The 27,729-nt window shown below is 42.2% G+C and overlaps 1 protein-coding gene across 5 annotated transcripts in view; it reads right to left on the bottom strand.

Annotated features, from left to right (window-relative positions):
• The window catches only part of ak2 (adenylate kinase 2), a 126,835-nt gene that overhangs the window by 4,443 nt on the left and 94,663 nt on the right, over positions 1-27,729 (bottom strand). Inside the window, exons 7-8 of one of the 5 annotated variants that reach the window (XM_068006624.1) lie at positions 19,903-20,013; positions 17,908-17,965 (exon numbers count right to left, since the gene is read on the bottom strand). The exons of 1 other annotated variant lie outside the window; for it this stretch is intronic. In XM_068006624.1, coding sequence (XP_067862725.1) covers positions 17,908-17,965; positions 19,903-20,013 — 169 coding nt within the window. Of the gene's footprint in view, positions 1-17,907; positions 17,966-19,840; positions 20,080-27,729 lie in introns of those variants that run through there. 3 more of the 5 variants (XM_068006626.1, XM_068006625.1, XM_068006630.1) reach the window with 3 other exon arrangements.

Here is a 27,729-nt window from a genome sequence, read left to right as displayed (position 1 = left end):
AAGTGGCCTATAATAGTATCACCACACCACATTCTCAGGCAAGAAATGTAGCCTTGCTAGCTTCGCCCGTCTCCCAAGAATAAAAGCTCCATCTTGTCCTCTCCGGACACTATACATCCATACCTTTCACAGGCATCATTAGTAATTAAGAAGGCAAACCCTGGCTTATTTTCCTCTCCTTCCCCAAAAGGACGAAGGGGATAATCTCCAAAAGCTTGTGATTTTAAAATAAATTTGTTGGACTATAACCTGGTGTTGTAAGATTCCTTACATTTGTCCACCCCAGTCCATCACCGGCATCTCCACATCATCCCCAAAAGGAGACACTGTCGTTGCTCCCACCACTACCCACCTGAGGTCAGTCAGTTTACCACAGAACAGAGATCAAACATGGGAACTACCTGGTCGACTTTATCCATTACGTCACACTGTGAATTAGTTCAGACAGTTGCCGGCCCATTAGCTTTTTGACGTCTTCAATTCAGTCATACTCCAATTAAGACACTCCCAACTTGTGTTGTGAAAAGAAACAGTGAGCCAAGCGTTGTATCACATCATTAACCAATGTGAACTCTATTAAAGTGCCCCACTGTTTTTGTTGCAAAGTGTTTGGGAAATCTTCTTTGCCCTGTGTTTATCAAACATTGCAACACAATGACACAATTTACATCAAACTCTTTCTGAAAATTGGTTGCTTGTATATGTTACACCCTGTTCAAAAAAGGGAAGAGAAATAAACCAGGCAATTACGTGCCAGTCAACCTAATGTTGTGGTGGGGAAACTTTTAGAGACAATAATCCAGGACAAAATTAATTGGCACTTGGAAAAGTATGGGCTAATAAACGAAAGTCAGCTCGGATTTGTTAAAGGAAAATCGTGTTTGACTAACTTGATTGAGTTCTTTGATGAAGTAATGGAGAGGGTTGATGAGGGTAGTGCGGTTGATGTTATGTATATGGACTTTCAAAAGACATTTGATAAAATACCACATAATAGACTTGTTAGCTAAATTAAAGCCCAAGGGATTAAAGGGACAGTTGTAGTGTGGATACAAAATTGGCTAGGGGACAGAAAGCAGAGAGTAGTGGTGAACGGTTGTTTTTCAGACTGGAGGGAAGTATATAATAGTGTTTCCCCAGGGGTCAGTATTGAGACCACTGCTCTTCTTAATATATATTAATGACCTCGACTTGGGTAAAGAGGGTATAATTCCAATGTTTGCAGATGACACGAAACTCGGAAATGTAGTAAACAATGTGGAGGATAGTAACAGACTTCAGGAGGACACAGACTGGTGAAATGGGCAGACACATGGCAGATGAAATTTAATGCAGAGAAGTGTAAAGTGATACATTTTGGTAGGACGATGAGAGGCAATATAAACTAAATGGTACAATTTTAAAGGGAGTGCAGGAACAGAGAGACCTGGGGGTTTATGTACACAAATCTTTGAAGGTGGCAGGACAAGTTGAGAAGGCTGTAAATAAAGCAAATGGGATCCTTGGTTTTATAGAGGTATAGAGTACTCAAGCAAGCAAGTTACATTGAACCTTTATAAAACACTAGTTAGGCCGCAGCTGGAGTGGTGTTCTCAATTCTGGGCACCACATTTTAGGAAAGACGTCAGGGCCTTAAAGAGGATGAAGAAGAGATTTACTAGACTGGACTTCAGTTACAGAAGCTGGGGGTCTCCTTAGAACAGAGAAGATTATGGGGAGATTTGATCAAAATCATGACAGGTTTTGATAGAGTAAATAAGGAGAAACTGTCTCCAATGGCAGAAGGGTCAGTAACCAGAGGACACAGATTTAAGGTGATCGGCAAAAGAACCAGACGTGACATGAGGAAACATTTTTATGCAGCAAATTGTAATGATCTGGAATGCACTCCCTGAAAGGGTGGTGGTAGCAGAGCCAATAGTAACTTTCAAAAGATTAATACTTGAAGGGAAAAAATTTACAGGGCTATGGGGAAAGAGCAGCGCAATGGGACTAATTGGATAGCTCTTTCAAAGTGCCGGCATAGGCACAATGGGCCGAATGGCCTCCTCCTGTGCTGTACCTACAAAAGCCCTTTTCATAAAATAGAATAGTGCGTAAAAGTTTCACCTGCCTTCCCAAGTGGGCAATTGCACGCATACATCTGCAACTCACCGCTCCAAGGCACAGCATGTCACAAATCCATCACATTGAGTTATTCAGGTCAGGACCAGACTCTAGACCTATATGGTGACTTTTGCATCACTCCATAGTGGAAATCTCTTTGCAGCAATGCTAAAGTTGCAGTATTAAAGTACTTTCTTCCCTTACGCATGGTTTCGATGCCACTCTGTAGTGTATTTACACCCATAAAAAGTTTGTTTTCCAGCTGAATGCGATTGTGCCCAACTTTACATTCCTATCAGAAAATACGATTCCCATTTTCCTTTTGCCCCCATTGAAAAAGCAAATTTACATGACGTTTTTTCCTCGTTAGTTACCTTCTCTTCATTAAGAACCAGTCCTTGACGGAAGTGTGAGAAGATGGTCTGGAGTCAGCTGTTCGGGCCTATGCCAAGATTGTGCAATTTGACTCAGCCTCTGATATTATTTCCTCCTTTAATGTGGCGAATAGCCATGAAACATTTGGTGCCTTTCCAAAAGTACAGGCAGAGATCAGCAGCTGATCACAATACTGACGCAGGTGATTTTTTTTAATATATAAGTTTGGCTTGCATAATGTTCTTTATACAAAACCTATATTCCAACCAATTCTACATTACCTCCTTTCTTTAACCTTTCACCCACACACACCTCAATTTAGGTATTTAGAGATGTGCCTGCTGATAGACACTGAACAACACTGTTTTTAACATTATCATTGGCCTGGGACTGGTCGGTGGTTGACGTGTTACTTTCTGCAAAGGAGGCAAGGGAAAACTACAGAGGCAAAAAAAAGAGTGGCATGCAGGAGCCTGTAATGCTGAGCTCCTTAGGGCCTACAGGCATGCTCTTCCTGGCTAATTAGACAGGTCTGTCAAGTATGAACTCTGAAAGAGACAGGCTTTTATGGATGTTCATACACTACAGAGTGGTATGGAAACCATACATAAGGGAAGAAAGTACTTTAATACTGCAATGTTAGCATTGCTGCAAAGAGCTATTATTTCTCGAGCTGATTGCAGCCTGTGTGAAAGCTACACCCCCACAACTAAGTGACAGGTCTCAGTGAACCAAACTCTGTTGATTTGACTAAATCTGGTTGATAATTCAGAAAAATTAATGTCCTAGCCTGATTATAAGTAAGCAGTGTTTCAGAGCTAGTTTTAGATATTGACAATCCTTAAAATATCAATTAATTTGGGAATTTCTTGATACTTGGTGCGAAGAGGAAAATGGAAAACCCAAGGAATAATGTCTGCCACAAACAAAATCTGTCAATTAGTTTGCCATTGTTTTCAAAATGTGATAAAAATTCTCCAACCTAGACAATAACATAGGAAATAAAGCACCTCTGCCATCACATGGCATAATTCAAGGAATTATTAGTCACTAACAAAAAGAAATTCATAAACTAAGCCAGCTTAAAAATTGTTTGAAACTATTCAATGACTTCATGTAACACATGGTCAACTTAAACTGCAGCGATTATGAACAAGCTGCATTCACATTATAACAACAATTTCATTTCTCCTTTTCCCCCAGTCTTAAATTACCTCACATTCTGCACTGTTGCCTGGCCGAGGGGGCAGACTAGTGATCTATGCCCAGGCTTCTCTCAGTTGTGCTTTATAACTGGTCATTAAGAGGGCAGTGCCTCATCGCCACTCTGTGCCTCTCCCATGATGGTTCAGTGCAAGGTGAATGTCAAGTAGAAACCCATGTCTCACCACACCACGGAACAGTGGGTTGGTACACTGACGCACTGCACCATCAGGTTAACGTAGCCCAAGAAGAAACTGTGTTATTTCAAACATGTTTCCTCAGGTTTGGGTTAGGGAGTAGGTTTAAATTAAATCTGGACAGATGACAGAAAACATTACTGGTCGTGAAATGGATGTGAAGCATCACTGGACGATCAAATATTGCTACTGTACATCACAATCCAAAGTATAATAGATATATTCACAACTCTCTCCCCCAGGCCAAAAATTGGCCAGCCTTAGCATCTAAATAGAGCAGATGCTGCTTTATTGCATCATGCTCTTCAGACAAACATCAGGTAGTGCTGAGCCCTTAATCTGCCATTTAACCTTGAGTGCCATATGTTGTTAAAGTAACACAACCACAGACTGCATTGCATGTTATTTAAGCTGTTAAAATGTGCGCACAACACGGTGGCACAGCACACTGCAGCATCAACGCACTGTATGATGGGATGTGGTTTGACACCTACAGTCTTCACAGGTTTAGCTAAAGGCTTCAGTCACATCCTCAAACAGTGGTAAGACACCAGAGGTCAGGCATTTCCCCACAGGGAGGGAGACAGTGAGAAAAAATCATCACACGTTCTCCTTGCTTGCCTCATAGTGGCTCGTGTGGCGCATAAACGCCGGCATAGACTAGTTGAGCCGAATGGCCTGTTTCTGTGCCGTAGTTTCAATGTAACTCGATGTAGTGATAGACCAGCATTGGTGGGAGCCTAGGAACAGGTCATCGCTCACCCATAGCTGAGGGAGACCAAGGACCGGGTGCTGCAGTTGGTTCAGTTATTTTATCCAGTGAGTAGCTGACCCACACAAAAGAATAAGGTCTCTGATTTGATCCCTGGTCTCGGGTGAACTAACTGTTCTCAGCCATGGTAGTTGCAGAAGTGCTGCAATTGGCCTCATCGTCACTTGCTCAGGGAGGGACAAATCATCCACGGCTCCCACTCTTGATGACTGTCCAGAGACCATGGGGTCGATATTAACACCCCCATGATAGGCAGAAGAGGGTTGTGGGTTAAAAATTAAAAATCGGGAACACGTCCCCAACCCACCGCCTACGTGCCTGCCGCCATTTTTATGACAGCGGGTTGCATGACGTGCATGTATCCCATCTTGGAGAGGTGGGACACTTCATTGTAATATTTAAATCAGGCTCCTACTGTGCAGCTGGGACCCTGATTTAAATTTAGCAGCTGCCAAGCGGAGTTTCCCAGGGCTCGGGAAAACCAGCAGTGAAACGGAGATGGGAGCAGCCGGATCAAGCAGGCATGTGCTTTTTAGAGCCCGCCTTGTAGGCCACGATGAGCAGAAGTGCTCCCCCCGGCCCCTCAAGAAAACCTTCGGCCTCCCTTCTGCCTTTGGCGGCCTCTCCTTGCTGCTGCAATCGACCACCACCAACCCCCCACCTCCCTCCAACCCCCAACGATCTGCCCCGCGATCAGCCTACCCCCACCCCCACCAACCTCCAATCCCTGATCTTTCCCTCCCTCGCCATTGCCGGGCTCTTGTATGATGGCCTGTAGATGATTACCCTCTACAAATGTTAGGCTGATTAGTCTCTAAGTTACCTGTTTTATCTTTTTGCACATTGGATACCCTCCAGTCTTCTGGCACAACTTCCATATCAAAGGATGTTTGAAGGAATATGTCCAGAGCCTCTTTGACTTCCCTGAGCATTCTAGGATGCAGTTTCTACCTGGAATCTTTCAATACAACTTCCTGATCTATAGTTAGCCTATCTAAGTGCTTCACCTAATCCTCTAGTATTCCTTCATCCCCATTACCACACTCTTCTGTGGTATTCGTATCCTTTCTATTCCCTCATTCTCAATAAGAAGATTTTCCTTTTTCATCTCTAATTGGCCCTTCCCTAGCAGCCACAACCCCACTCTCACATTTCCCAGCCGTGCTCACAGATTTGTTGCATTCCTATTATAATTTTTTCCTGTTCTGCATGTAATCTTCCACCCCGTATAAATGTATAATATTTATTGTTACTGCTACTATGGTGTACTGCACCCACCCCATCCATGTGCTAGTCTAATTTTTTGAAATCTTTTTATATTATTGCTTTTGTTATGGTGCCCTGCTCTCTTGGCCCATCTGGGTGCCAGTACTTTTTTTAAATGTATATATCATTGTTGCTGCTTTGGTGCTCTGTGTCCTAGGACTGTCCAAGTGCCAGGATATATATTTTAAAAACTTATATTCATCAACTGACTGTGGGCAACATCACAGGCAATTTACTCACATATACAATTATTAGCAAATTGCCTGTGCCATTAACCATTGGTCGGTTGATGATTGCAAGATGGCAATGGAGTTGAGAGACAGGCTTGAGAAACTCGCTCCACATTACCGCCTACTGGCCAGAGCCTGCAACTACGTTGTTACAGGCAACTGTTCACATACAGGATTTACATTCTAAATGTTTACAAGGGCAGTTCCAAAGTTAAATCTTGACACTACAGCATGACTAAAAATTGTGACAGAATGAAGTTGGATAGGAAGTGCATGCATACACAAGATTATTCTATATATTGTATATAGATCATTGGATTGGTAATATCGAGCTGTGAAAATTGAAAAAAAAAAGCCGTTGACAGTTCGAAGAATCAGCAAGTTTGAACAACCTAACCAGCAAAAACTGATTAAGCTTAAAAAGCATCTTTGAAAACTGCTATCAATACCGTTTTAGGGAATGTAATTAATTAGAACTATAATACTGTTTTCCTGCTGTTTGGTGTGATTCCCTTGGCATCAAAGAGGGTAAAGTATAGCTTGAGCAGCTAAATAAGGGTATAACCAATGTCGGAACAGAGTTTTAAACTGATCTGCATTTTGTGCAACATGTGAGGGGGCCTTCATCGTATTTATAGCTTTGTAATGACAGTTCAAATAAAAAAAAAATTAACTTTACACATGGGGGAAAATATATCCCATAATCTTTTACTCCAATAGTGCTGTGTTTAAACATCAGGTAGATATAATGGCAGAAAGGTATCTCTGTTCCCTTTATTGGTGGAAATATAATAATTTTCTTCACTTTTCGATATTCTTCCACACCAATAACAGCATTCAGCAGAAAAAAATTAGTTTCCGCTGAAATGCATTTCTCACTGAATGCAAATGTTTAACACGATTAAAGGGAGTGGGTATGTAAAAGAAAGGGAAAATGTATATTTTTCAGCGTTCCCCCTGTATCTAAATGAATCCAATCTTTTTCAAGCTCGACTGGTGCACATCAAAAAGGTCAAGGAGATTTAATTCACTGATATCACAATTAATTAACACATCAAAGCGAACATAACAGATTTTCTTTAACCCCTTCAGTACTATGTCCTCCTCACTTTTCACAGTCATAACTTTCTCATTGTACAATGGGCAGGATTTCCCACAGCCAGAAACCGTGATTGGGCAGACAGCAATGCAAAATGGATCGGGGACCTGCAACGCCAGATCCCTCCCCATTTTTACCTACATGAAATTTTCCACCTGAAGTAATGGCTGGTGCAGCAAGTGCCCACCCACTCATGCAGATAAAGTCAGATAATGTGATAACGACAGAGTGACACCATACATCACATTTTCCACCATTAACACCATAGCAATGCTGGACAGAAAGAATTCCTGCATAGAACAGGAGGTCAGTGTTGCTAGGATCAGTAGAGGTTATTTAAGAATTAAATTGGTCCCACCAGGTGTGTAATCGATCGTGAGCTCATCGATTCGCTCTCCCCTACCAGCACATCTTGATATATCTCAAAAGATGCCGGACATTTCATTCTGCCCTCATGGTAACTGTGCTCTTTAAGCTGCTGCAGGCAGCAGAGTCCTGCAACCGCAGTGATTTATGCTCCCCTTTGGAAGATGGGCAGCCAGTACAGGTTGAAATCACACTCAGAGCCCACCCAAAAAATTTCAAATTCGGCTGACCCTGGGAAATTTGCTGGGGTCAGCAGCCCTACAGTCAGTGTTGCCAGATTGGGCGGCTTCCTGCCAATTGGGCTTTTTTATTTAAAACCGTATAGGACTAAAAGGGTTAAATTATAAGGACAGGTTGCATAGACTAGGCTTGTATTCCCTCGAGTATAGAAGATTGAGAGGTGATTTAATTGAGGTGTTTAAGATGATTAAAGGAATTGAAAGGGTGGATAGAGATAAATTATTTCCTCTAGTGGGGGAGTCCAGAACAAGGGGGCATAACTTTAAAATTAAAGCTCGGCCATTCAGGGGTGATGTCAGGAAGCACTTCTTCATACAAAGGGTAGTGGAAATCTGGAACGCTCTCCTCCAAAAAGCTGTTGAGGCTAGATCAATTGAAAACTTCAAAACTGAGGTTGATAGCTTTTGTTAGGCAAGGGTATTAAGGGTTACGGAACCAAGGTGGGTAGATGGAATTAAGATACAGATCAGGTTACCACGGAGTGCCCGGGCACCCATCAACTGAAGTCTCTGAGTACCAATCAGAGCTCAACAAACATAAGGAAACTTCGGACCCAAGTTTCGTGGGAGTGGCGGGATAAAAATGCGAATGGCAGAACAGGCTCAAGGGGCTGACTGGCCTACCCCGGTTCCTATGTTCCTAAAAAATAGGTTTGAGCAGGTCCCGAATTTTTGGGCTAGTTTTTGTCACATGTGCAGCAACTGTGACATCCTCACACGACTGCCCATCGGCTGCCAGCACCACATACGTTGTCCTCATTCATTCAGATATTTTTTCCCGCCACACCCATGAAACTGGGGGTAACACTGGTTCGAAGTTTCCTTCTGTTTATTGAGCTCTGATTGGTACTTGGACACATCAGTTGATGGGTTCCCAGGAGCTCCGTGGTCAACTTTTGCCCAAGTGGGAGCCATGTGGTCAAAATAAATAGCCAAATGACTTCCCAACATATGAAAAATGACTTTAATATTGCGTGGGTCCCATGTTAATGCCATTAGATCCTAATGCACAGGTCTCATAACCCCCGAGTAAACTTGCCAAATATGTTAAGGCTGGACGATGGAAAGTTTACGTTGGGATCACTGATGGATGCGTGATTGGGAATCGGGGCCACTAGCACAGCACTAAACAAAATAGGAAATCAACTAAACAACAACAACTACTTGCATTTATATCACGTCTTTAATGTGGTAAAATGTCCCAAGGCATTATCAAACAAAATCTATTTAAAATAGATTTAAAGTAATTGGTAGAAGGATTAGAGGGAGCTGAGGAGAAATCTTTTCACCCAGAGGGTGGTGGGAGTCTGGAATTCACTGCCTGAAAGGATGGTAGAGGCAGAAACCCTCAACTCATTTAAAAAGTACTTGGATGTGCACTTGAAGTGCCATAAGCTACAAGGCTACGGACCAAGTGCTGGAAAGTGAAGTTAAGTTGGATAGCTGTTTCTCGGCTGGCACAGACACGATGGGCTGAATGGCCTCCTTCTGTGCCGTGGTTCTTGAGATGAAAATTTGACACTGAGCCATAGAAGGAGATATTAGGACAGGTGACCAAAAGCTTGGTCAAAGAGGTAGGTTTTAAGAAGCATCTTAAAGAACGAGAGAGAGGTAGAGAGGTAGAGGGGCAGAGAGGTTTTGGGAGGGAATTCCAGAGCTTAGGCCCTAGGCAGTTGATGGCACGACTGCCAATGGTGGAGCGATTAATATTGGGGATGCACAAGAGGCCAGAATTGGAGGAGCGCAGAGATCTCAGAGGGTTGTAAGCCTGGAGGAGGGAGAGGGCGAGGCCGTGGAGGGTTTTGAAAATAAGGATGAGAATTTTTAAATTGAGGCATTGCCCAGACTGGGAGCTAAAGTTAGTATAGCCTGGATAAATCTTCACCTTGGCACACAGCCATGATTGAAGGCACCACATGGTAAGCACCTAGCAAATGATTGCATATATATATATGCAGAGATTATTATTGACTTTTAAAAAAAAGACATTAAAAGCAAAAGGATGGATGAACTTACACCTGATCATACACCTAAAAAGAATCTAACATCACAGCAGTAAAAAAAACTTGGATTTATACATCACCATGCCACATCTCTCAAAACACCACATACAACAAATTACTTCTGAAATGCAGTTGAATTTTGCTGTATGGAAAAAGCAAGCAATTATCTTCCATTTAGAATGATTTTAGCTGGCACTGGAATTCACTTTTAAATAAAGTAAGACACCTTGTTCATAAAGAGTGCACGATCGGTAACAACGATTTAGGGCTTTTACACCGTCAGAGAACCCAGATGTATCAGCAGTCTGGTGCTACCACTGATAATTGCCGTTAACACCCACTGCTAATAGAAAAGAGTTAAATTGAAACAAAGAGCCCCACCAACTACCATATACTAGCAGATGTCCTGTGTCATTGCTTACTGTGAGTCAGAATTGACATCTGGCTAATCTTTCATCATCCCAGATGGAGGTTTGAACAATAATACTTAAAAACATCTGCAAAAGAAAGCTTGGCATCCTTCTGGATACTTTTTGTTTTAGGGACAACAGTTGCGGAAAATGTTCCTTCTTTTCCTAAATGAAAGTGAATTTAATAATGAAAGTAGATGGAAAACAAATTACTTTACATAACAAAAGTATTCTGACTTCAGAAAAACAATAGTACATACTTTTTTTGTGATGTTTATGAAGTTTAATAAATGCAAGTCTTTCTTTTCTGTAATCTCTATTTAAAAATGGTTTGAAACTAGCCTGAGTAAACAGCTCGTTTTGCTGATTTTTAATTTATTAAATGAAAATTGGTAACTAGACGATTGAAAAATGAATGTTTTGGCCTTACTTATTCTTATGTTGATCTAGACTACAAACACATATTCAGCGAATAACGGAGCCATACAGGTCCCAGGTTTGGTCTCCAGTCTCGAGTTAGAGAGGGGGAAATCAGCCAGAGATCCTGCTCCTAATTGCTATCAAGCAACCTCTGCTATTAGTGCACCTGTGTGGACATCAGGTGTACAGAGCACTGGGTTTGGCAGTGATGCCCCATCCTACCAATTGTTGAACAGCCTGTTGAGTTTCGCTGCCAAGGTTCACTTACGAATAATGGCAAGTTTGGCAAGGGACTAGAGGGTGACCTGATGCCCATGGAACGGTATCCCAGCAAGATGCCAACACCTTCAGAAGACAAGGAGAGGGGAGAAAATTGGTGGAGAAAATGCACAATTCATACTTTTAAACGCACAAACTTAGTGAAACTAATTATCATGGGAAGGGTTACACAGAACAAGTACTTTATTTATCTATTAGAGCTCTGGTACAGCAATCGCAACACTCCACTTCGTTCGAGAATCAGCGCAAAAATACACTTCAACATGAACTCTCCAGAGTCTCGTCAGCATGCCTTTAGGAACTGAATGCTAATGAGTGCTGCTCATCCACTCCTACCAGAGCGGGGACTGAGAGTGCCCATTTGTATTCAATGCCTAATGCAGTATGCAAAGGTTTCAACAAGCTTCCAATTTATATCAATTATTAATAGTGGGGAGATTGGCCTAGAAATTAGGGTGCGCCCGTTTCTCGCAGGGATCAGTCCCCGCGCCTGAATGGTGAGGCCTGAGTGGCCCCCAATATAGGGCCTCGGGCTTCACTTCCATGGAGCCGGCGAGCTGCGAAAAGCAACAGGCAGCTCGCTGGCAATGTGTGATAAAAGATCGGGCCGCTGCTGGTGGTGATCGGGCGGGGAGGGGATTGGTGGTTGGCAGCATCCCGCGTTCTTTGAATGTGGGGTCAGGAGCAGCACTCCTGCTCCTCCCGGCTCCACATTCAGGTAAGTATATTTTAAAAACGTACCTTCTTAGTTGCGGCCTAAGAGGCGATCCCTTTTCCTGAGTGCAGCCGGCGTCTTTTTTTGGCCTTTACCTATATGACGATCGGCACACTTCCGGCTCGTAATGAGCGTCCACTTCCTGCCCACCATATTGGAGGCTTAGTAGGCCGTTTAACATCCAAAAAATGGGTGCGGTGCGGCCGAATTTCATGACCAATATGTGAGTGCACACACTTAATGGAGTTTCTATGTATATGGAGGAGTTTCGATTTCATGGTTCTATCAATTTCCATATAGATCTACAACTACGTACAAATCAGTCTGAATATAGACAATCAATTTAATAACAAATGTTATCCTTGGATCTGGATTTATAGACTAAGGTCTGTTGACTAAACCAGGCAAATTGCAGGCCTTTGAACCACAGGACACTTGAAGAGCAACGTTACTCTAGGGTGAGGAATTATTTTCAGTTTCAAGAACTCACAGAATCATACATCACAGAAGGAGGCCATTTGGCCCATCAAGCCTGTGCCGACTCTTCGAAAGAGCTCCCCTGCTCTTGCCCCATAGCCCCGAAATTGTGTCTTTTTCAAGTATATATCCAATTTCCTTTTGAAAGTTACTGCTTCCACCACCTTTTCAAGCAGTACATTCCAGATCATAACAACATGCTGCGTTAAAAAAAAATTCTCCTCATCTCCCCTCAATTACCTTAAGTCTGTGTCCTCTGGTTACCCATGCTGTTGCCTGTGGAAACAGTTTCTCCTCATTTACTCCATCAAAACCCTCAATTTTGAACACCTCTATTAAACCTCCCCTTAACCATCTCTGCTCAAAGGAGAACAATCACAGCTTCTCTAGTCTCTCCACATAACTGAAGTGGATTTTTCCAATACAATTATACCAAAAATCCTTTTAAAATGTTTCCCTGCTGAGAGGAAAGGTTCCCACATAACTATCAAAAAGTAGCCTGCTGGAAAGCGGTTATTTCAAAATGCTTGACCATCAGGTCTATCTTCATTGAACTATTATTGTAGCAAATAGGAGTTGGTGTCCTTGCCAATCCAGGATACCAAACCCAATGTAAGAATGATGATGGGGGAATAATACTTGCACTTATACAATGCTTTAAATGTAACAAATGCCATAAGGCACTTTGCAAAGCATGGACCAGATACTAAGCAGAAGCTTGGGCGCAGGGCTCGGGAGTTGATCAAAGGTACAGTTGAAGAAATAATTTAGAGAAGGCTTTTGAAAATGAGGAGAGAAAGGGAATTTCAGAGTGCAAGGATGTAATAACCAAAGGCTCTGTCACTGATGGTGGAGCAAAGGGAGGGGGGGATACACAGGTCAGAATTGGAGAGGTAGAGGGTACAAGCTGGGAAGGTTGCAGAATTAGGATGGTGCAAAGCCACGGAAAGATTTAAAAACAAGGATAAAGATTTGTAAATCAATGATTTAGAGACCGGGAGCCAATCAACTTTGAGAGGGACAAGGGTGATTATAAAGCATGAAAACTTCAGTTGTGGCTGGAACATTTTACACTTGAAAGAAAAATTCAATGGGCTTTATAAAGAGAGGCACAGAGTACAAAAGCAAGGAAGTTATGTTGAACCTTTATAAAACACTGGTTCAGCCACAACTGGAGTATTGTGTCCAATTCTGGGCACCGCACTTTAGGAAGTATGTGAAGGCCTTAGACAGGGTGCAGAAAAGATTTACTCGAGTTGTTTCAGGGATGAGGGACTTCAGTTACGTGAACAGACTGGAGAAGCTGGGGTTATTCTCCTTAGAGCAGAGAAGGTTGAGAGGAGATTGGAGAGGAAGTGTTCAAAATCATGAAGGATTTAGATAAAGTAAATAAAGAGAAACTGTTCCCATTGGTGGAAGGGTCGAGAACCAGACGACACAGATTTAAGGTGATTGGCAAAAGAACCAAAGGCAACATGAGAAAAAACTTTTTTACGCAGCGAGTTGTAATGATCTGGAATGCACTGCCTGAAAGGGTGGTGGAAGCAGATTCAATCATGGCTTTCAAAAAGGAATTGGATAAATACTTGAAGGGAAAAGATTTGCAGGGCTATGGAGTAAGAGCAGGGGAATGGGACTAACTGGATTGCTCTTATAAAGAGCCGGCATGGGCTCGATGGGCCGAATGGCCTCCTCCTGTGCTGTATCTATTCTATGATTCTATGATAATGCAATGGGAAGTGGCTTGGACCATTTGATCTCTATACATAGATTGTGTATGTACAATATATGGAGTAAATTAAACACACCAATACACAGAGGGTTAAATCCACACAATGCAACCCTCATATGAATAATTTCCTGGCAGGTGCCCAATATATATAAATCATCACAGTACTTCTTTTAGGTCATTTTCCAATTAACCCAAATTAACTGATATAAATTAGACCTAATTTGTAAAGTTCATGAATATAATTAACAGGGACCCAAATGATTTGAATGACATAAATCAGCCTCAAATCTTGAATTCTCCATCCGCAACACTCTGTTAATTTTTTTTCCCTTATAAATGGCCCTTTGAATAAAACATCTCACCTGGGGAAAAAATTCTGTTTTCTATTTGTACTACAGATGAGGCCACAACACTTGGATTTCAGATTGGCTCAGTTGGCAGCACTCTTGTCTCTGGGCCAGAAGCTTCTGAACTTAAAGCACACATCAGGACATAACCTAGAATCACACTCCAGTGAAGTACTGAGCTGCATTGACTGAGGTGCTGTCCTTTGAAAGAACAAACGTTCATTTATATAATGCCTTTCATGACCTCAGGAAATCCTAAAGTGCTTCTCAGCCAATTAAGTATTTTGAAGTGTAGTCACTGTTGTAATGTAGGGAAATGAGGGGCAGTCAAATTGTGCACTGCAAGGTCTCTCAAACAGCAATGAGATAAATTACCAGATAATTTGCTTTTGGTGCTGTTGGTTGAGGGATAAATGTTGGCCAGGGCACCAAGAAATCCCCTACCCTTCTTCACTGGGATCTTTTACATTCACTTGAGAGGACAGGACAGACGGGACCTCATGTGAAAGACAGCACCTCGGACAAAGAGTACTCCCTCAGTGGTGCACTGAAATGTCAGCCTAAACTACGTGCTCAAGTCTCTAGAGTGGGGCTTCAACTCACAACCTTCTGAGCGCTACCAATGAGTCATGGCTGACACTCTGGATGTAACTTTAAACTGAGGCCCTGTCTGCCTTTTCAGGTGGAATGTAAAACCTGTAATGGGAAGATGGTGGAGTTGGTATTTTGGACAGATAAGATCAAATGAGCATAAGGGTCTTCCACATCCAAACTTATCTCATAACCTTGTGAACACTTTCCCTGATGGGCTGACCAAAATACTAATGAAAGTGATTAATGAAATCAAGTAAATTCAAGCATCGGTGAATATTTGGTCTCAAACCGAGTTTCAAAACTCATCTCTTCCACCAAATTGTTGGTCATCCCTCCGACCTCTTCCACAAAGGCTCAGCATCAATTCCTTTCCTCCTTTGTGAAATGCCTTGGAAATTATTTTATGTTGAAAGAATTATATAAACACAAACTGCTGCTGTGAAGTAAGCATCTTAATAAAAGGTTTTAACCACTGTTTACAGCTGAGTCTCAATTGATGTTCTATTTGTCTTTTGATCTTTCTTTGTGATTTTAGAGGTGAATTCAACCCTTTATAAAGAAAATTAGAAAATGGGAGCAATTGTTGGTGTCATTTGTGTGCACACTCTCTTGGTGTCTCACACCGCCCCATCTTCACGAAGAAAGGATACTCTACACAAGTTTTAACACATTCTTTCCTCCTCTAATTCCCCTTTATTTTTCTCCCTTTTTAAATGTGTCTAAGCCCTTACCCTCCACAGAAATAAGCTAAGATCTGCACTACAACTATTTCCTGGGGATGGGGGAATAAGAAGCTCCCCCCGCCCCCACCACGGCACTAGACAGCAGCAGCACAACCAAACTGTCATTTGTGACATTTGCCATCTTGTAGCCAGGATGCACTTCTTTGGATACAAGGGAAGAAGTGGTCCATTCAGGATCATAATTTGAGACTTACTAGGGGTTACACTGCCATGGACCAGATATGTACCTAAATCATTAATTTGATGCCAGGTTTGAGCAATACAATATAAACCAACTATTCATAATTCTCCATTTAACAGCAAGATGACATTTTTATTAAAACTCAGTCCACATTAATACTTAAATTTGAGGGGGAAAAATTTTACATCATAAAAATTTAGAATATTTATGAATGAGAATTAAGCACATTATGTAACAGTAATGAGGAACGTGGAACATTCAATATATCCTAATGTACTCTCCACTACACCTCTGGTAGGAAAGTGATTACCTAGTTGGTCTGTTGAATATGGATAAACCCAAATGTAATTGAATATAAAAAGAAATAGTAAAGTATTCAACAGACACATAAATAACAAAAGAAAAATCAGGATAGGGATAGGGCCACCAAAGGATGTACAAGATAAACTCAACAGGTAATGACAGCGAAATGGCAGAAATATTGAATAGTCACTTTGCCTCAGTATTTACCAGGGAGACTAACAAGGCATGATATTAGAAGAAGAGATTTAAAAAGATATAAAGACAATATATATCAGGGTAATAACATATATTTGGATTTTCAAAAGGCCTTCAATAATGTGCCGTATTGTAGACTCTCGATTAAGGTCAGAGCATGTGAAGTCGGGGACAGGTAGAAGAATGGATAGCGTGCTGGCTACAAAACAAAAAAGGGAGCAGGGGTTAAGGGTAGCAACTCAGACTGGCAAAAGGTGGGAAGTGGTGTTTCACAGGAATCAGTGCTGGGATAACTATTATTCACAATTTACATTAACGATTTGGACTCGGGAATCGGAAGTACAATTTCAAAATTTGCGGATGACACCAAATTGGGGGGTGTGGTTAATACAAAGGCTGCATTGGCTGCATCATTTAAGATAGAAATAGGGGAAATAACTTATAAACCAATCAAACTTAGTGAGGATAAAACTCCCGGTCCGGATGGATTGCATCTGCGCATATTAAAAGAAGTTAGGGATGGCACTGTTACATATATATAAAAATTCATTAGAAAAGGGAATAGTGTAGGAGGACTGGCGGACAGCTAACGTTACTCCTATATTTAAAAAGGGAGTCAGGACAAATCCAGGGGACTATAGACCAGTTAACTTTTCTGTTAACGCAAGAAGACATTAATAAACTTGCAGGATGGGTGTGTAATTGGCAAATGAATTTCAATATGGATAAGTGTGAGGTGGTGCATTTTGGTAGAAAGAATAAGGAGGCCACATACTGCTTGGATAATAAGAGTCTAAATGGGATGAAGGAGCAAAGGAATCTTAGGGTACAGGTACACAAATCACAAAGTGGCAACACAAGTTAATAAGGCCATAAAAAAGGCAAACGAAGCATTGGGGTTCATTTCTGGAGCGATAGAATTGAAAAGCAGAGAAGTGATGTTAAACTTGTACAGAACCTTGGTTGGACCACACTTGGAGTACTGTGAACAGTTCTGGTCTCCATATTTTAAAAAGGAGATAGAGGCATTGGAGAAGGTGCAAAAAAGATTCACAAGGATGATACCAGAACTGAGAGGTTATACTGATCAGGAAAGGCTGGACAGGTTGGAGCTCTTTTCTCTAGAAAAGAGAAGGCTGAGGGGTGACGAGATAGAGGTCTTTAAGATAATGAAAGGGTTTGATAGGGTAGTCGTAGAGAAAATGTTTCCACTTGTGGGGGAGTCCAAAACTAGAGGTCATAAATATAAGAGTGTCACTAATAAATTCAATGGGGAATTCAGGAGAAACTTCTTTACCCAAAGAATGATAAGAATGTGGAACTTGCTACCACAAGGAGTGGTTGAGGCAAATAGCATTGATGTATTTAAGGGGAAACTAGGGGGGTGATTTTAGGAAGCAAATGAGGGTGCATTGGGGGCAGGGGGTTTCGAAAATCGCACAAATCCCGTTCAGGTTCAGAAGCCGGCTCCAACCGGCCGGCTTCCAAGTTTCCCAGGGACCGACCTGTGTACACGCAGCCGACCCAAAACCGGAAGTCCCGCCGGCAATTAAAGCCGGCGGCATGACAGATAAAGAGCCAAATGTACCTCATTGAGGTACTTAAGGCACTTTACCTGTGACAGATGAAGTGATTAAAAAGATTTTTAAACTTACCTGGGCGGCTTGCCCTCTGCTTCTGATTCACGCCTGGGCCGGATCAGGGAGAAACAAACTAAATAAATTAAATAAAAAGGACATGCAATGAAGTGAAAACACTAAATGCACCTGCTCCGACGTCCGATATCTCCCGCTCCGATGGCCCCCCTACACCCTCCCAATATCCCCCCGATCTGATCTTCCCTTCTCCTCCCCGATCTTCCCCTCTCCTCCCCGATCTTCCCCTCTCCTCCCCGATCTTCCCCTCTCCTCCCCGATCTTCCCCTCTCCTCCTCCCCCCGATCTTCCCCTTTCCTCCCCCTCTCCTCACCACCCCCCCCCCCCCCCCCGCCCCCTGGTCTTCCGGTCCAGTGCCGGATGACGTCTGGTTGTCTCTCTTTCCCGCCCTCCCCCCCCACCCCCGCGTTGCAGCTCCTGATGGCAGTCAGCCTGTCAATCAGGCCAGCTGCCAGGCACAAAACCCGGAGAGGACGTTAACCACTATCAACGTGCGATCGCGTCAGAAACGGTAAGTTTGGTTCATGCGAGTTTGCCACACGCCCAATCACCCCTCCCTCCCCCCCCCGCCGCTGCCAGTCCGCCGCCCCGCTGATATCGGGGCCTAGATGAGCACACAAGGGAGAAAGGAATAGAAGGATATGCTGCTCGAGTTAGATGAAGTAGGGAGGGAGGAGGCTCGTGTGGTGCATAAACACTGGCACAGACCAGTTGGGCCGAATGGCCTGTTTCTATGCTGTAGACTCAATGTAACTCAAAGTAATTTATGTAATGAGATTAAAACTGTGTCAATTGTGAAGTTTTCAAAAATAATTGTTTTGAATTAACCAGAATGCATCACTTTTAACATGAAGCTACAAGAGTTTCTGAGGAAACATACATCTGAATTCCTCCCAGATTTTCTAGAAAAGTATGAGCCACTGGGTGCAGAGGGGAAGGGGAGCAGAGGGGTGGGGAAGAGTCTGTACAATTCTGAATTTGCTACCCATGGCCCTGTCCTTACTCACGTGTCTCTGGGCATTCCCTTCTCTCCACTCCACCATCAATAGCACAGACTTCAGCCACTGCACCCCTACACTCAGGAGCTCTCACCTAAACCCCTTCTCCAAAAGCCCTTAAAAACTTATCTCCTCAACCATCCATTAAACCACTTCCCCTAAAGCCCCTTAACCATTGAATGTACTTTTATGTAGGAAAATACTCGCAACTGATGCCAACATTATCCCACAAACTACAGTGAGATGAATGACCAAGTCAATCTGTTCTCTGATGGTATAAGGAGCTCATGGACTTCTTTGTCACTATGATTGAGACCAATCATTCCGCTGCCTCTGCCACATCCCCTCCTTCCCCTTGCCCATCAAGCCAAACCTCCCTCAAGATTTCCCCCTGCCCAAACCCTGAACCAGCATCTTTCTTGAGCTTCTCTCCTATCTGCCCTCATACCCTTTCCAAGCTCACCTTGTCCATGAGATGGTTGACCATCCAAATTCCCCTCCTCACCCCTACGCTAGTGGTAAATGATTCCCTTTCAAGTACTGACCCTCTCCCTTTCAAAACTGCCATCATCACCCCTCCTCTCAAAAAACATCCTGGACCTTTCTGTTCTGGCAATCTACTGTACCATCTCCAACCTCCTTTTCCTCGCTAAAGTCTTTGACTGTGTTGTTGCCTCCCAAATCTGCACCCATCTTTCCCATAACTCCATATTTAAATCTCTCCAATCAGGTTTCAGGCCCTACCACAGCGCTGAAACGGCCCTTATCAAAGTCACGAATGACATCTTCTGTGACTATGACCATGGTACACTATCCTTCTTTGTCCTTCTTGACCTATCTGAATTCTTTGACATGGTTGACCAAACCATCCTCTTCCAACGCCTCTCCTCCGTTGTCAAGCTCAGAGGGACTGCACTCACTTGGTTCACTCTTACCTATCTAATCGTAGCCAGAATATCTCCAGCATTAGCTTTTCTTCCTGTCCCCACGCCATTACCTCTGGAGTCTTCAGTCTCATCTGGTGGATGGCACTTCCAGCAAAAGGACCCCATCAGTACTGTACTGGAACGTAATACTGGATTGTATTCAAGTCCTGTTGGCCTCCTACCTAGAACCAGAGGAGAGTGTGCTACCAACTGAGACAGGTAGACATATTCAAACCTCCTTTGTATTTCTAGAAAAAACAATAATCAAATCACCTTTTGTAATTTGCTATGTTGGTTCTTTGCCAGACAAGTCTGAAGGAAATAATTCCAATTAGGTTATTTTTAAAGAACAAGACAACTATCTGAGTGTGTGGTTGTAGGACATGCTTTGAATTGTGCACAATATGATACTCCGTGGAGCATGGTTTGACTCTACTGCCCTTTCAATACTCTGCTCCTGTGTGGATATTTAATAACTTCCTTTATTTTATGCTCTGAAGCAGCAGATCTGAACTTGTGAAAGCCTGTTTGTTCATTGTTCTGTTCAATTTAATAATGTAATTTGCCCCAGGTAGAAACTGACTGTCAGCCATGTGTTGCAAGCTTCCCAGAAAAGTTTACTCATTGCTGCAGTATTCAAACTCTTCACGTGACATTAACTGACACAAAGAAAACAATTGGGATCAGCAGGTATCCAACCCACTCAAGTTTTAAGTAGATTTAATTATTTAACTGCCTAGTCAAAGCGTTATTATTTTACACTGTGCACAGTTGGCAAGCTGTCACAGAGAACAGGACTCTGACCCATAATCTGGACATTCTTAGTCCAAGGAAGCTCATAGCATCAGGAACAAAACCAAATTTGCTCAGATGCAGTACCGGCCAAAAAAAAGAGGGACAATCGACCAACCAATCTGACACCTTGACAGCTAACCTGATCTTTTCCTTGAGGCTTACCAGTAGCCATAATAGAGACAATAGATGCTTTAAAAAAAGTACATACATTTTGCATCTAATCATTCTATGATGGTAGTCTTATGATTGGCATGCATTCAACCAGTTGTTCCAGTGTGGATGGTTAGTACGTGTCCAATTACCAGTGGCCTGGAGGATGGGCTCATGTGGTGGATAAGTATTGGAATTCCTGACAATCTAGTGGAAGTGAGAATAGGTTCAGTCTTTTGCACAGACATCAAAAGTTGGACCTTACTCTCAATGAGAACTGACAAAGTGATCAACTGAATTAATTGGATAAATTTGAATATGAGCTAATTTGGATCACTTAATCTGTGCTGTACCAGTCACAGGACTTCTTGATGTTAAAACTAGTTGAAAATGTTTCCCAGCAGCAACATCCCTTATCTTGTTCAACAAAAACTTACAATTGTATAGCACTTTAATGTAAAAAAAATCCTAAGGAACTTCTCAAAAGAGTAATAGCAAATATTGATGTCAAGCCAAAGAGGGAGATATTAGGAGGATTGACTGATACCTTGGTTAAAGAGGTGGGTTTTAAGGAGGGTCTTATAGGAAGAGAAAGAGGAGGAGAGGTGCAAGGGTTTTGGGAGGGAATTCCAGAGTGTGGGACTTGGGTAGCTGTAGGCAAGGCCACCAATGGTGAGGTGAAGGGAGGGGAGTGCACAAGGCCAAAATTAGAGGCACAGAGAGTTTGAGAGGGGCGTCCGTAGGACTGAAGAAGGTTACAAAGATAGGGAGGAGCGAGGCTATAAAGAAATTTAAACTTCAGGATGAGAACTTTAAATATGAGGCATTGGGGACCGGTAACCAAATGTAGGTCAGTGAGGAAAGGGGTGAAGGAACTTGATGAAGAATAGGATATGGGCAGCAGAGTTTTGGATATGCTAAAGTTTACGTAATGTGGAGGATAGGAGGCCAACCAGCAAAGCATTGTAATAGTCAAGTCTGCAGGCAACAAAGGCATGGATGAGGGCTTCAGTGACAATTAGGCTGAGGTAGATGCAAAAGCAGACAATGTTATGGAGCTGGAGGTAGGTGGCCTTTGTGATGGAGAGGATATGGGGTCAGAAATTTAGCATAGGGTCGAAAAGAACACCTAGGGTGATAACAGTCTGGTTCAGCTTGAGACAGTGGCTGGGGAGATGGATGGAGTCAGTGGCAAGAATAGGGAGTTTGTGGCAGGGGCCAAAAGTGATAGCTTCGGTCTTCCCACTGTTTAGCTGGAGGAGATTGCGGCTCATCCAAGACTGGATGTCACACAAACAGTGGTGGAGAGGTCAGGAGAGGTGATGGCGAGCTAGAGCAGAGTGCCATTAGTACACCTGTGGAACCTGACCTTGTGTCTGCAGATGATGTCACCAAAGGACAGCATGTAGCTGAGGAAGAGGGGGCTATGGCTGGATCCCTGAGGAGCTCCCAAGGTGACGATGCAGGGCTGGGAAGAGAAGCCATTGCTAGAGATCCTCTGACAGGTAAGAGTGAACCATGCAAGGGCAGTCCCGCTGAACTGCACAATGGAGGGGCGGCTTTGGAGAAGATGTCAAAGCTGCAGAGTGGTCGAGAAGGATTAGAAGAAATTGTGCAAGACACTCACAGTCACAGCTAATGCTTTTTGTGACTTTCGTTAGGGCTGTTTTGGTGCTGTGAGAAGGATGGAAACCTGATTGGAAAGATTCAAAACAGCGGGTTGCAATAGAGACGAGCACAGATCGGAAGTGATAACACATTTAAGGACTTGAGAGGAAAGGGTTAGAGAAGGGGCAGCACTTTGCAAGAACAGAGGGGTTGATAGTGCTTATTTTGAGGAGTGGGTAGTTACATCAGTTTCGAAAGGGAGAGGGGCAGTGCTGGAGGAGAGAGAACCATTTACAATGTCAGCTAGCATGGGGGCCCAGAAGGGAAGATGGGTGGTCAGGAGTTTAGTGGGAATGGTGTTGAAGAAGCAGGAAATGGGTCTCATCAACAAAATGAGTTCAAAGAGGGCATGGGAGAAGATGGGAAAGAAGCAAGATGGAGAGAGAAAAAGGAGAGCGACAAAGAGCAAGTGAGCATGTGTGCGTTCAGGGATAGGGACGGGGTGGGGACGGGGGGAAGCAGCAGACACAGCTGAATGGACAGTTTCTTTCTTGGTGACAAAGAAGCCCATAAGCTCCTGGTACTTGTTAGGTGAGGATGGAGGTGGAGAGGAGAGGGGTTTAAGGAGATGGTAAGTAGTAACAAAAAGAAGCTGGGGTTCTCTGCTCTCCAGGATGATCTTAGAATAGTGGATGGTTTTGATACGTAATCATCCCAAAAAAATAAAATGCAGTGTGCAGCTCTTTTTTTGAAGAGTGAAACACAAAGGCTGATGGGATCAAAGTCTTCTCTTCCTGAAAAGCTACATTTGGGATCTCACACAAAATATTTTTTAATACTCAACCCGCCTGCTTAATAGTAGCAGATTTTCTCTATAAATTCACAGCCTTCATCCTCAGGGATTGAAAAAGCAGCACAAGGAAAAAAGGTGATAAGGTGTACACGTGTAGTCAGCTTTAATGTAACGTACTGTTGCGTGCTGAGGCTACATTTGTTAATTGTTTTAAAGGTCACAATGGCCAGATATGAATTTACAAAGTCTAGATAGAGGTTCGACAACTGATATAGAAAATATTGACAGAAAGTGTTGCCAGGCTCCATAGCAACTGAAGAAAAGGTGAGGTCAATCAGCGTATTATCTCTGACCTCTGCGCTATGATGGAAATTAATACAATTAGAATTAAAAGTCTAACAAATGTATTGCACCTTTTGCTTAAGAGCTCACTTGCTCTGTTGCTAAGCTGGTGCCACAATGCCGTCTTCCAGTTGAATATGCTTTGACTTGCGTGCCAGGTCATGTCGCAATTCACCCTCCTAGTGCATGCAATGGATTACTGAAACCTTTGTACTGATTAAATGTAATGGCAAACATCTCTTCAGTATTGCTAAAATGGAAATTAGACATTTTGTGGACAAAGAAAATTTTTAAGATTGTGGAATTCGTGTTGGCTGACATCCCAGGTGGTGTCTTAAGTTTTAAAATGTTCTCTTTATCATTGGACTTCATGCCCTAAAGCCAACCCTGCTATAATAACTATAATGCACAATATAGAAAATATTTTCCCCCATGACTAACTGGCTGAATAGCTTGACGTTAGAAATAAACCATATTTTTAATATAATGCACAGAAGAGGAAATAAACACCAAATATATGCACAAAATTTCTCAATAGGTCTCCATGGAAACAGTGTACTTCTAACAACCATTTTTAAACCACTGTTTATGAAACGAACCTAACAGATGGAGTCTTTTGATAAGCAAGAAAAATGAGTTGTTAAGTAGTAACCTGAAGTCACTATGCAGCACATGCTTGTTATATTTTGTATTATATCCACATAAATGACCCAATAATGTTTGTTTTAACCTCATAACGTCTGTCTACTGGTGATACAGAAGGGTTATAATAGCCATGCAGTATGGCAATCCACAATTACATGTAGTGGACAAGGAAATTTACATCACTAAAATTAAATTTGTGCATACTAACAAATAGTCAGGGGGAAATGAAAAACAAAGAGTTCAAATGGTTTGCATCATTTGCTGCATCTTAGATTTCACGACACATCGAACTATCCCACTATCTACTTGTAACTTCTTCCTATCTACCCATCAGTCTGTGGGAATATTAGCCTTTTGGAATTCAGTATTTTCCATCTCCAACGGAGTGATAATTATTCAGTTCAGAATGATACTGGCAACCAGCTGTCATCAGTGAGATATTCTCCATATAATCACAGATAAAAGTGATTTAATGGAAACAGAAATCAAGCGATGTGTGAAATGGGTGGCCGATCCGCTGCTGCCCATTTTCCGTCCAGCAGTAAAAGTGAAAACTCCCACTATGGGGGAAAATTCCTCTTTTCCTATGGGGCAAAGTCAGAGAGAGAGGGTTTCCCCCGCACCTGAAGTTAAACGTACAGAAGGTAGAGCATGATTTTTTTCTGAGGAAAAGCTCAAATATCCTTTGCTGGAGCAGATGGGAAAACTGCACCTTGGATTTAAAAACCGAGCATGAATAACATTTGTAAAGAGTCCATAATGCTCTTCGTCTAGAAAATCTGTACCTCTCAGATGTTATTCAACAAACTTTGAGGAATCAAATATAACAGTAGTGCTGTTTAGTTGTGTAGGACATTTGACATTAATGGTTTTTGCACATTGCTGAAGTAGCTGGGGTCCGGCTGCCTTGCTAATTGCTCCATGCCTCACACATACTATCTAAATAGGCATTGTTTGAATGCAAGAGGCATACATACTGTAAATACTTGGATATCCCACTCTCTGGAACTTCCTCCCTAAACCTCTCTGCCCCTCTCTCCTCAAAATCCACTTCTTTGACCAAGCTTTTGATAAACCCTCCCAATCTCACCCTCTTCGACTCAGTTTCTATTTTTCCTCATGCCTCTGTAAAGTGCCATGGAATATTTTCTACATTAATTATGGTATTTTTTTTACCTACATCGCAACAGTGACTATACTTCAAAAGTACGTCATTGGCTGTGAAGTGGTTTGGGACGCCCTGAGGTGATGAGAGGCGCTATATAAATACAAGTTCTTTCTTCCTTATATAAATGCAATTGGCTGTTGTGATACACACATGAAGCATATTAAAAAGTCTCTTGAAGGATGTGAGGTTGTCTTACAAGGAAACTATTCCATTTTGCAACAGAGCATGTAATTTAGTTATGACTGAGATAATTGGGACAAGTAGATCCTACAGCTGAAGGAACTGAAAAGGTGACAGTCAAGGAAACTTTATAGTCCAAAACATTTCTGGCTATTCCAGGAAGTCATTTTGTTCAGTAAACTCATTAAAAGGACAACAGAATACATGTTAATGGCTCCCCAAAAATGGCATACAAGCCATTATCTAAATATGCTGAAGTGTATGAGAAATTCAACCAAGACTGGTTAACAGAGATTTGCTCAATCATTCTTACTTAGCTGCCATTTTGATCCTCAAAAATCAAAGTGGCAGCTCAAACCATTTTTTAAAATCTTGAGTGATTTTACTGGCTGCTGTTCGGGTTCTTGGTGATTTGTTGCTAAATCTTAGCTGGTTCGTAAATGGAAACAGTGATTAGTTGGTGTATTTCACCCAATCAGCACTGCTCACTTAAAAGAAATTGGTTTCTGATTGCGTAGTCTTTTATCAACATGATATTAAGACCATTTAGCCCCTCAAGCCTGTTCCACCATTCTATGAGATCATGGCTGATCTGTGACCTAACTCCATATACCCGCCTTGGCCCCATATCACTTAATACCTTTGGTTAACAAAAATCTAACAATCTCAGATTTAAAATTAACAATTGAGCTAGCATCAACTGCCGTTTGCAGAAGAGAGTTCCAAAATTTTACCATCCTTTGCGTGTAGAAGTGTTTCCTAACTTCACTCCTGACAATTCTGACTCTAATTTTTACGCTATGTCCCCTAGTCCTAGACTCCCCAACCAGCGGAAATAGTTTCTCTCTTTCTACCCTATCAGTTCCCCTTTATATCTTGAAAACTTCGATCAAATCACCCCTTAATCTTCTAAATTCCAGAGAATACAACCCTAGTTTGTTTAATCTCTCCTCCTAATTTACCCCTTGGAGTCCAGGTATCATTCTAGTAAATCTATGCTGCACTCCCTCCGAGGCCAATATATCCTTCCTAAGATGCGGTGCCCAGAACTGAACACAGTATTCCCAGTGTGGTCTAACCAGGGCTTTGTATAGCTGTAGCATAACTTCTACCCCCTCGTATTCTCGTCCTCTAGATATAAAGACCAGCATTCCATTAGCCATTTTAATTATTTTCTGTACCTGTCCATGACATTTTATTGATCAATGTGCATGGTCCCCGAAGTCTCTTTGGACCTCCACTGTCTCGAGCTTTTCACCATTTAGAAAATACTCTGATCTATCCTTTTTCGGTCCAAAGTGGATAACCTCACACTTGCCCACACTGAAATCCATTTGCCACAGTTTTGCCCATTCACTTAATCAATTAATATCTCTCTGTAATTTTATGCTTCCATCTATGCTGCTTACAATGCTGCCTATCTTTGCGTCATCGGCAAACTTGGATATGTGGCTCTCTATTCCGTCATCTAAGTCGTTAATAAATAGAGTGAATAGTTGAGGCTCCAACACAGATCCCTTTGGGACACCACTAGTCACATCCTGCCAATTTGAGTACCTGCCCATTATTCCTACACTCTGTCTCCTGCCGCTCAACCAATTTCTTAACCAGGTCAATAATTTGCCCTCAAATCCATGAGCTTCAGCTTTAGCTAACAATCTCTTATGAGGGACTTTATTGAATGCCTTCTGGAAGTCCATATAAACAACATTCATAGACATCCCCCTGTCCACTACTTTAGTCACCTCTTTAAAAAATTCAATCAGGTTCATCAGGCATGACCTATCCGTTACAAATCCATGCTGGCTCTCTCTGATCAGCTGAAAATTTTCAAAGTGTTCAGTCATTCCATCCTTAATTATAGACTCTAGTAATTTCCCGACCACTGATGTTAGGCTAACTGGTCTATAATTCCCTGGTTTCCCTCTCTCACCTTTCTTCAATAGCAGAGTGACAAGTGCAATTCTCCAATCTAAAGGAACGGTTCCTGAATCGAGAGCACTTTGGAAGATTATAGTTAGGGCTTATGCAATGTTCTCACCTATTTTCTTCAAAATCCTGGGATGGAAACCATCTGGTCCTGGGGATTTGTCACTAATTAGTGTCATTATTTTCTTCATTACTGTTAATTTATTTACATTAATTATGGTGAGTCTCCATATTTGAGTCAATCGTGATTTTATTTGCTGAAAATGTGACAACCACTTCTGAAGTGTG

Source organism: Heptranchias perlo, chromosome 26 (assembly GCF_035084215.1).
Source record: "Heptranchias perlo isolate sHepPer1 chromosome 26, sHepPer1.hap1, whole genome shotgun sequence".
Taxonomy (NCBI): Eukaryota; Metazoa; Chordata; class Chondrichthyes; order Hexanchiformes; family Hexanchidae; genus Heptranchias; species Heptranchias perlo.
This window is presented reverse-complemented; position numbering and strand designations above follow the sequence as displayed.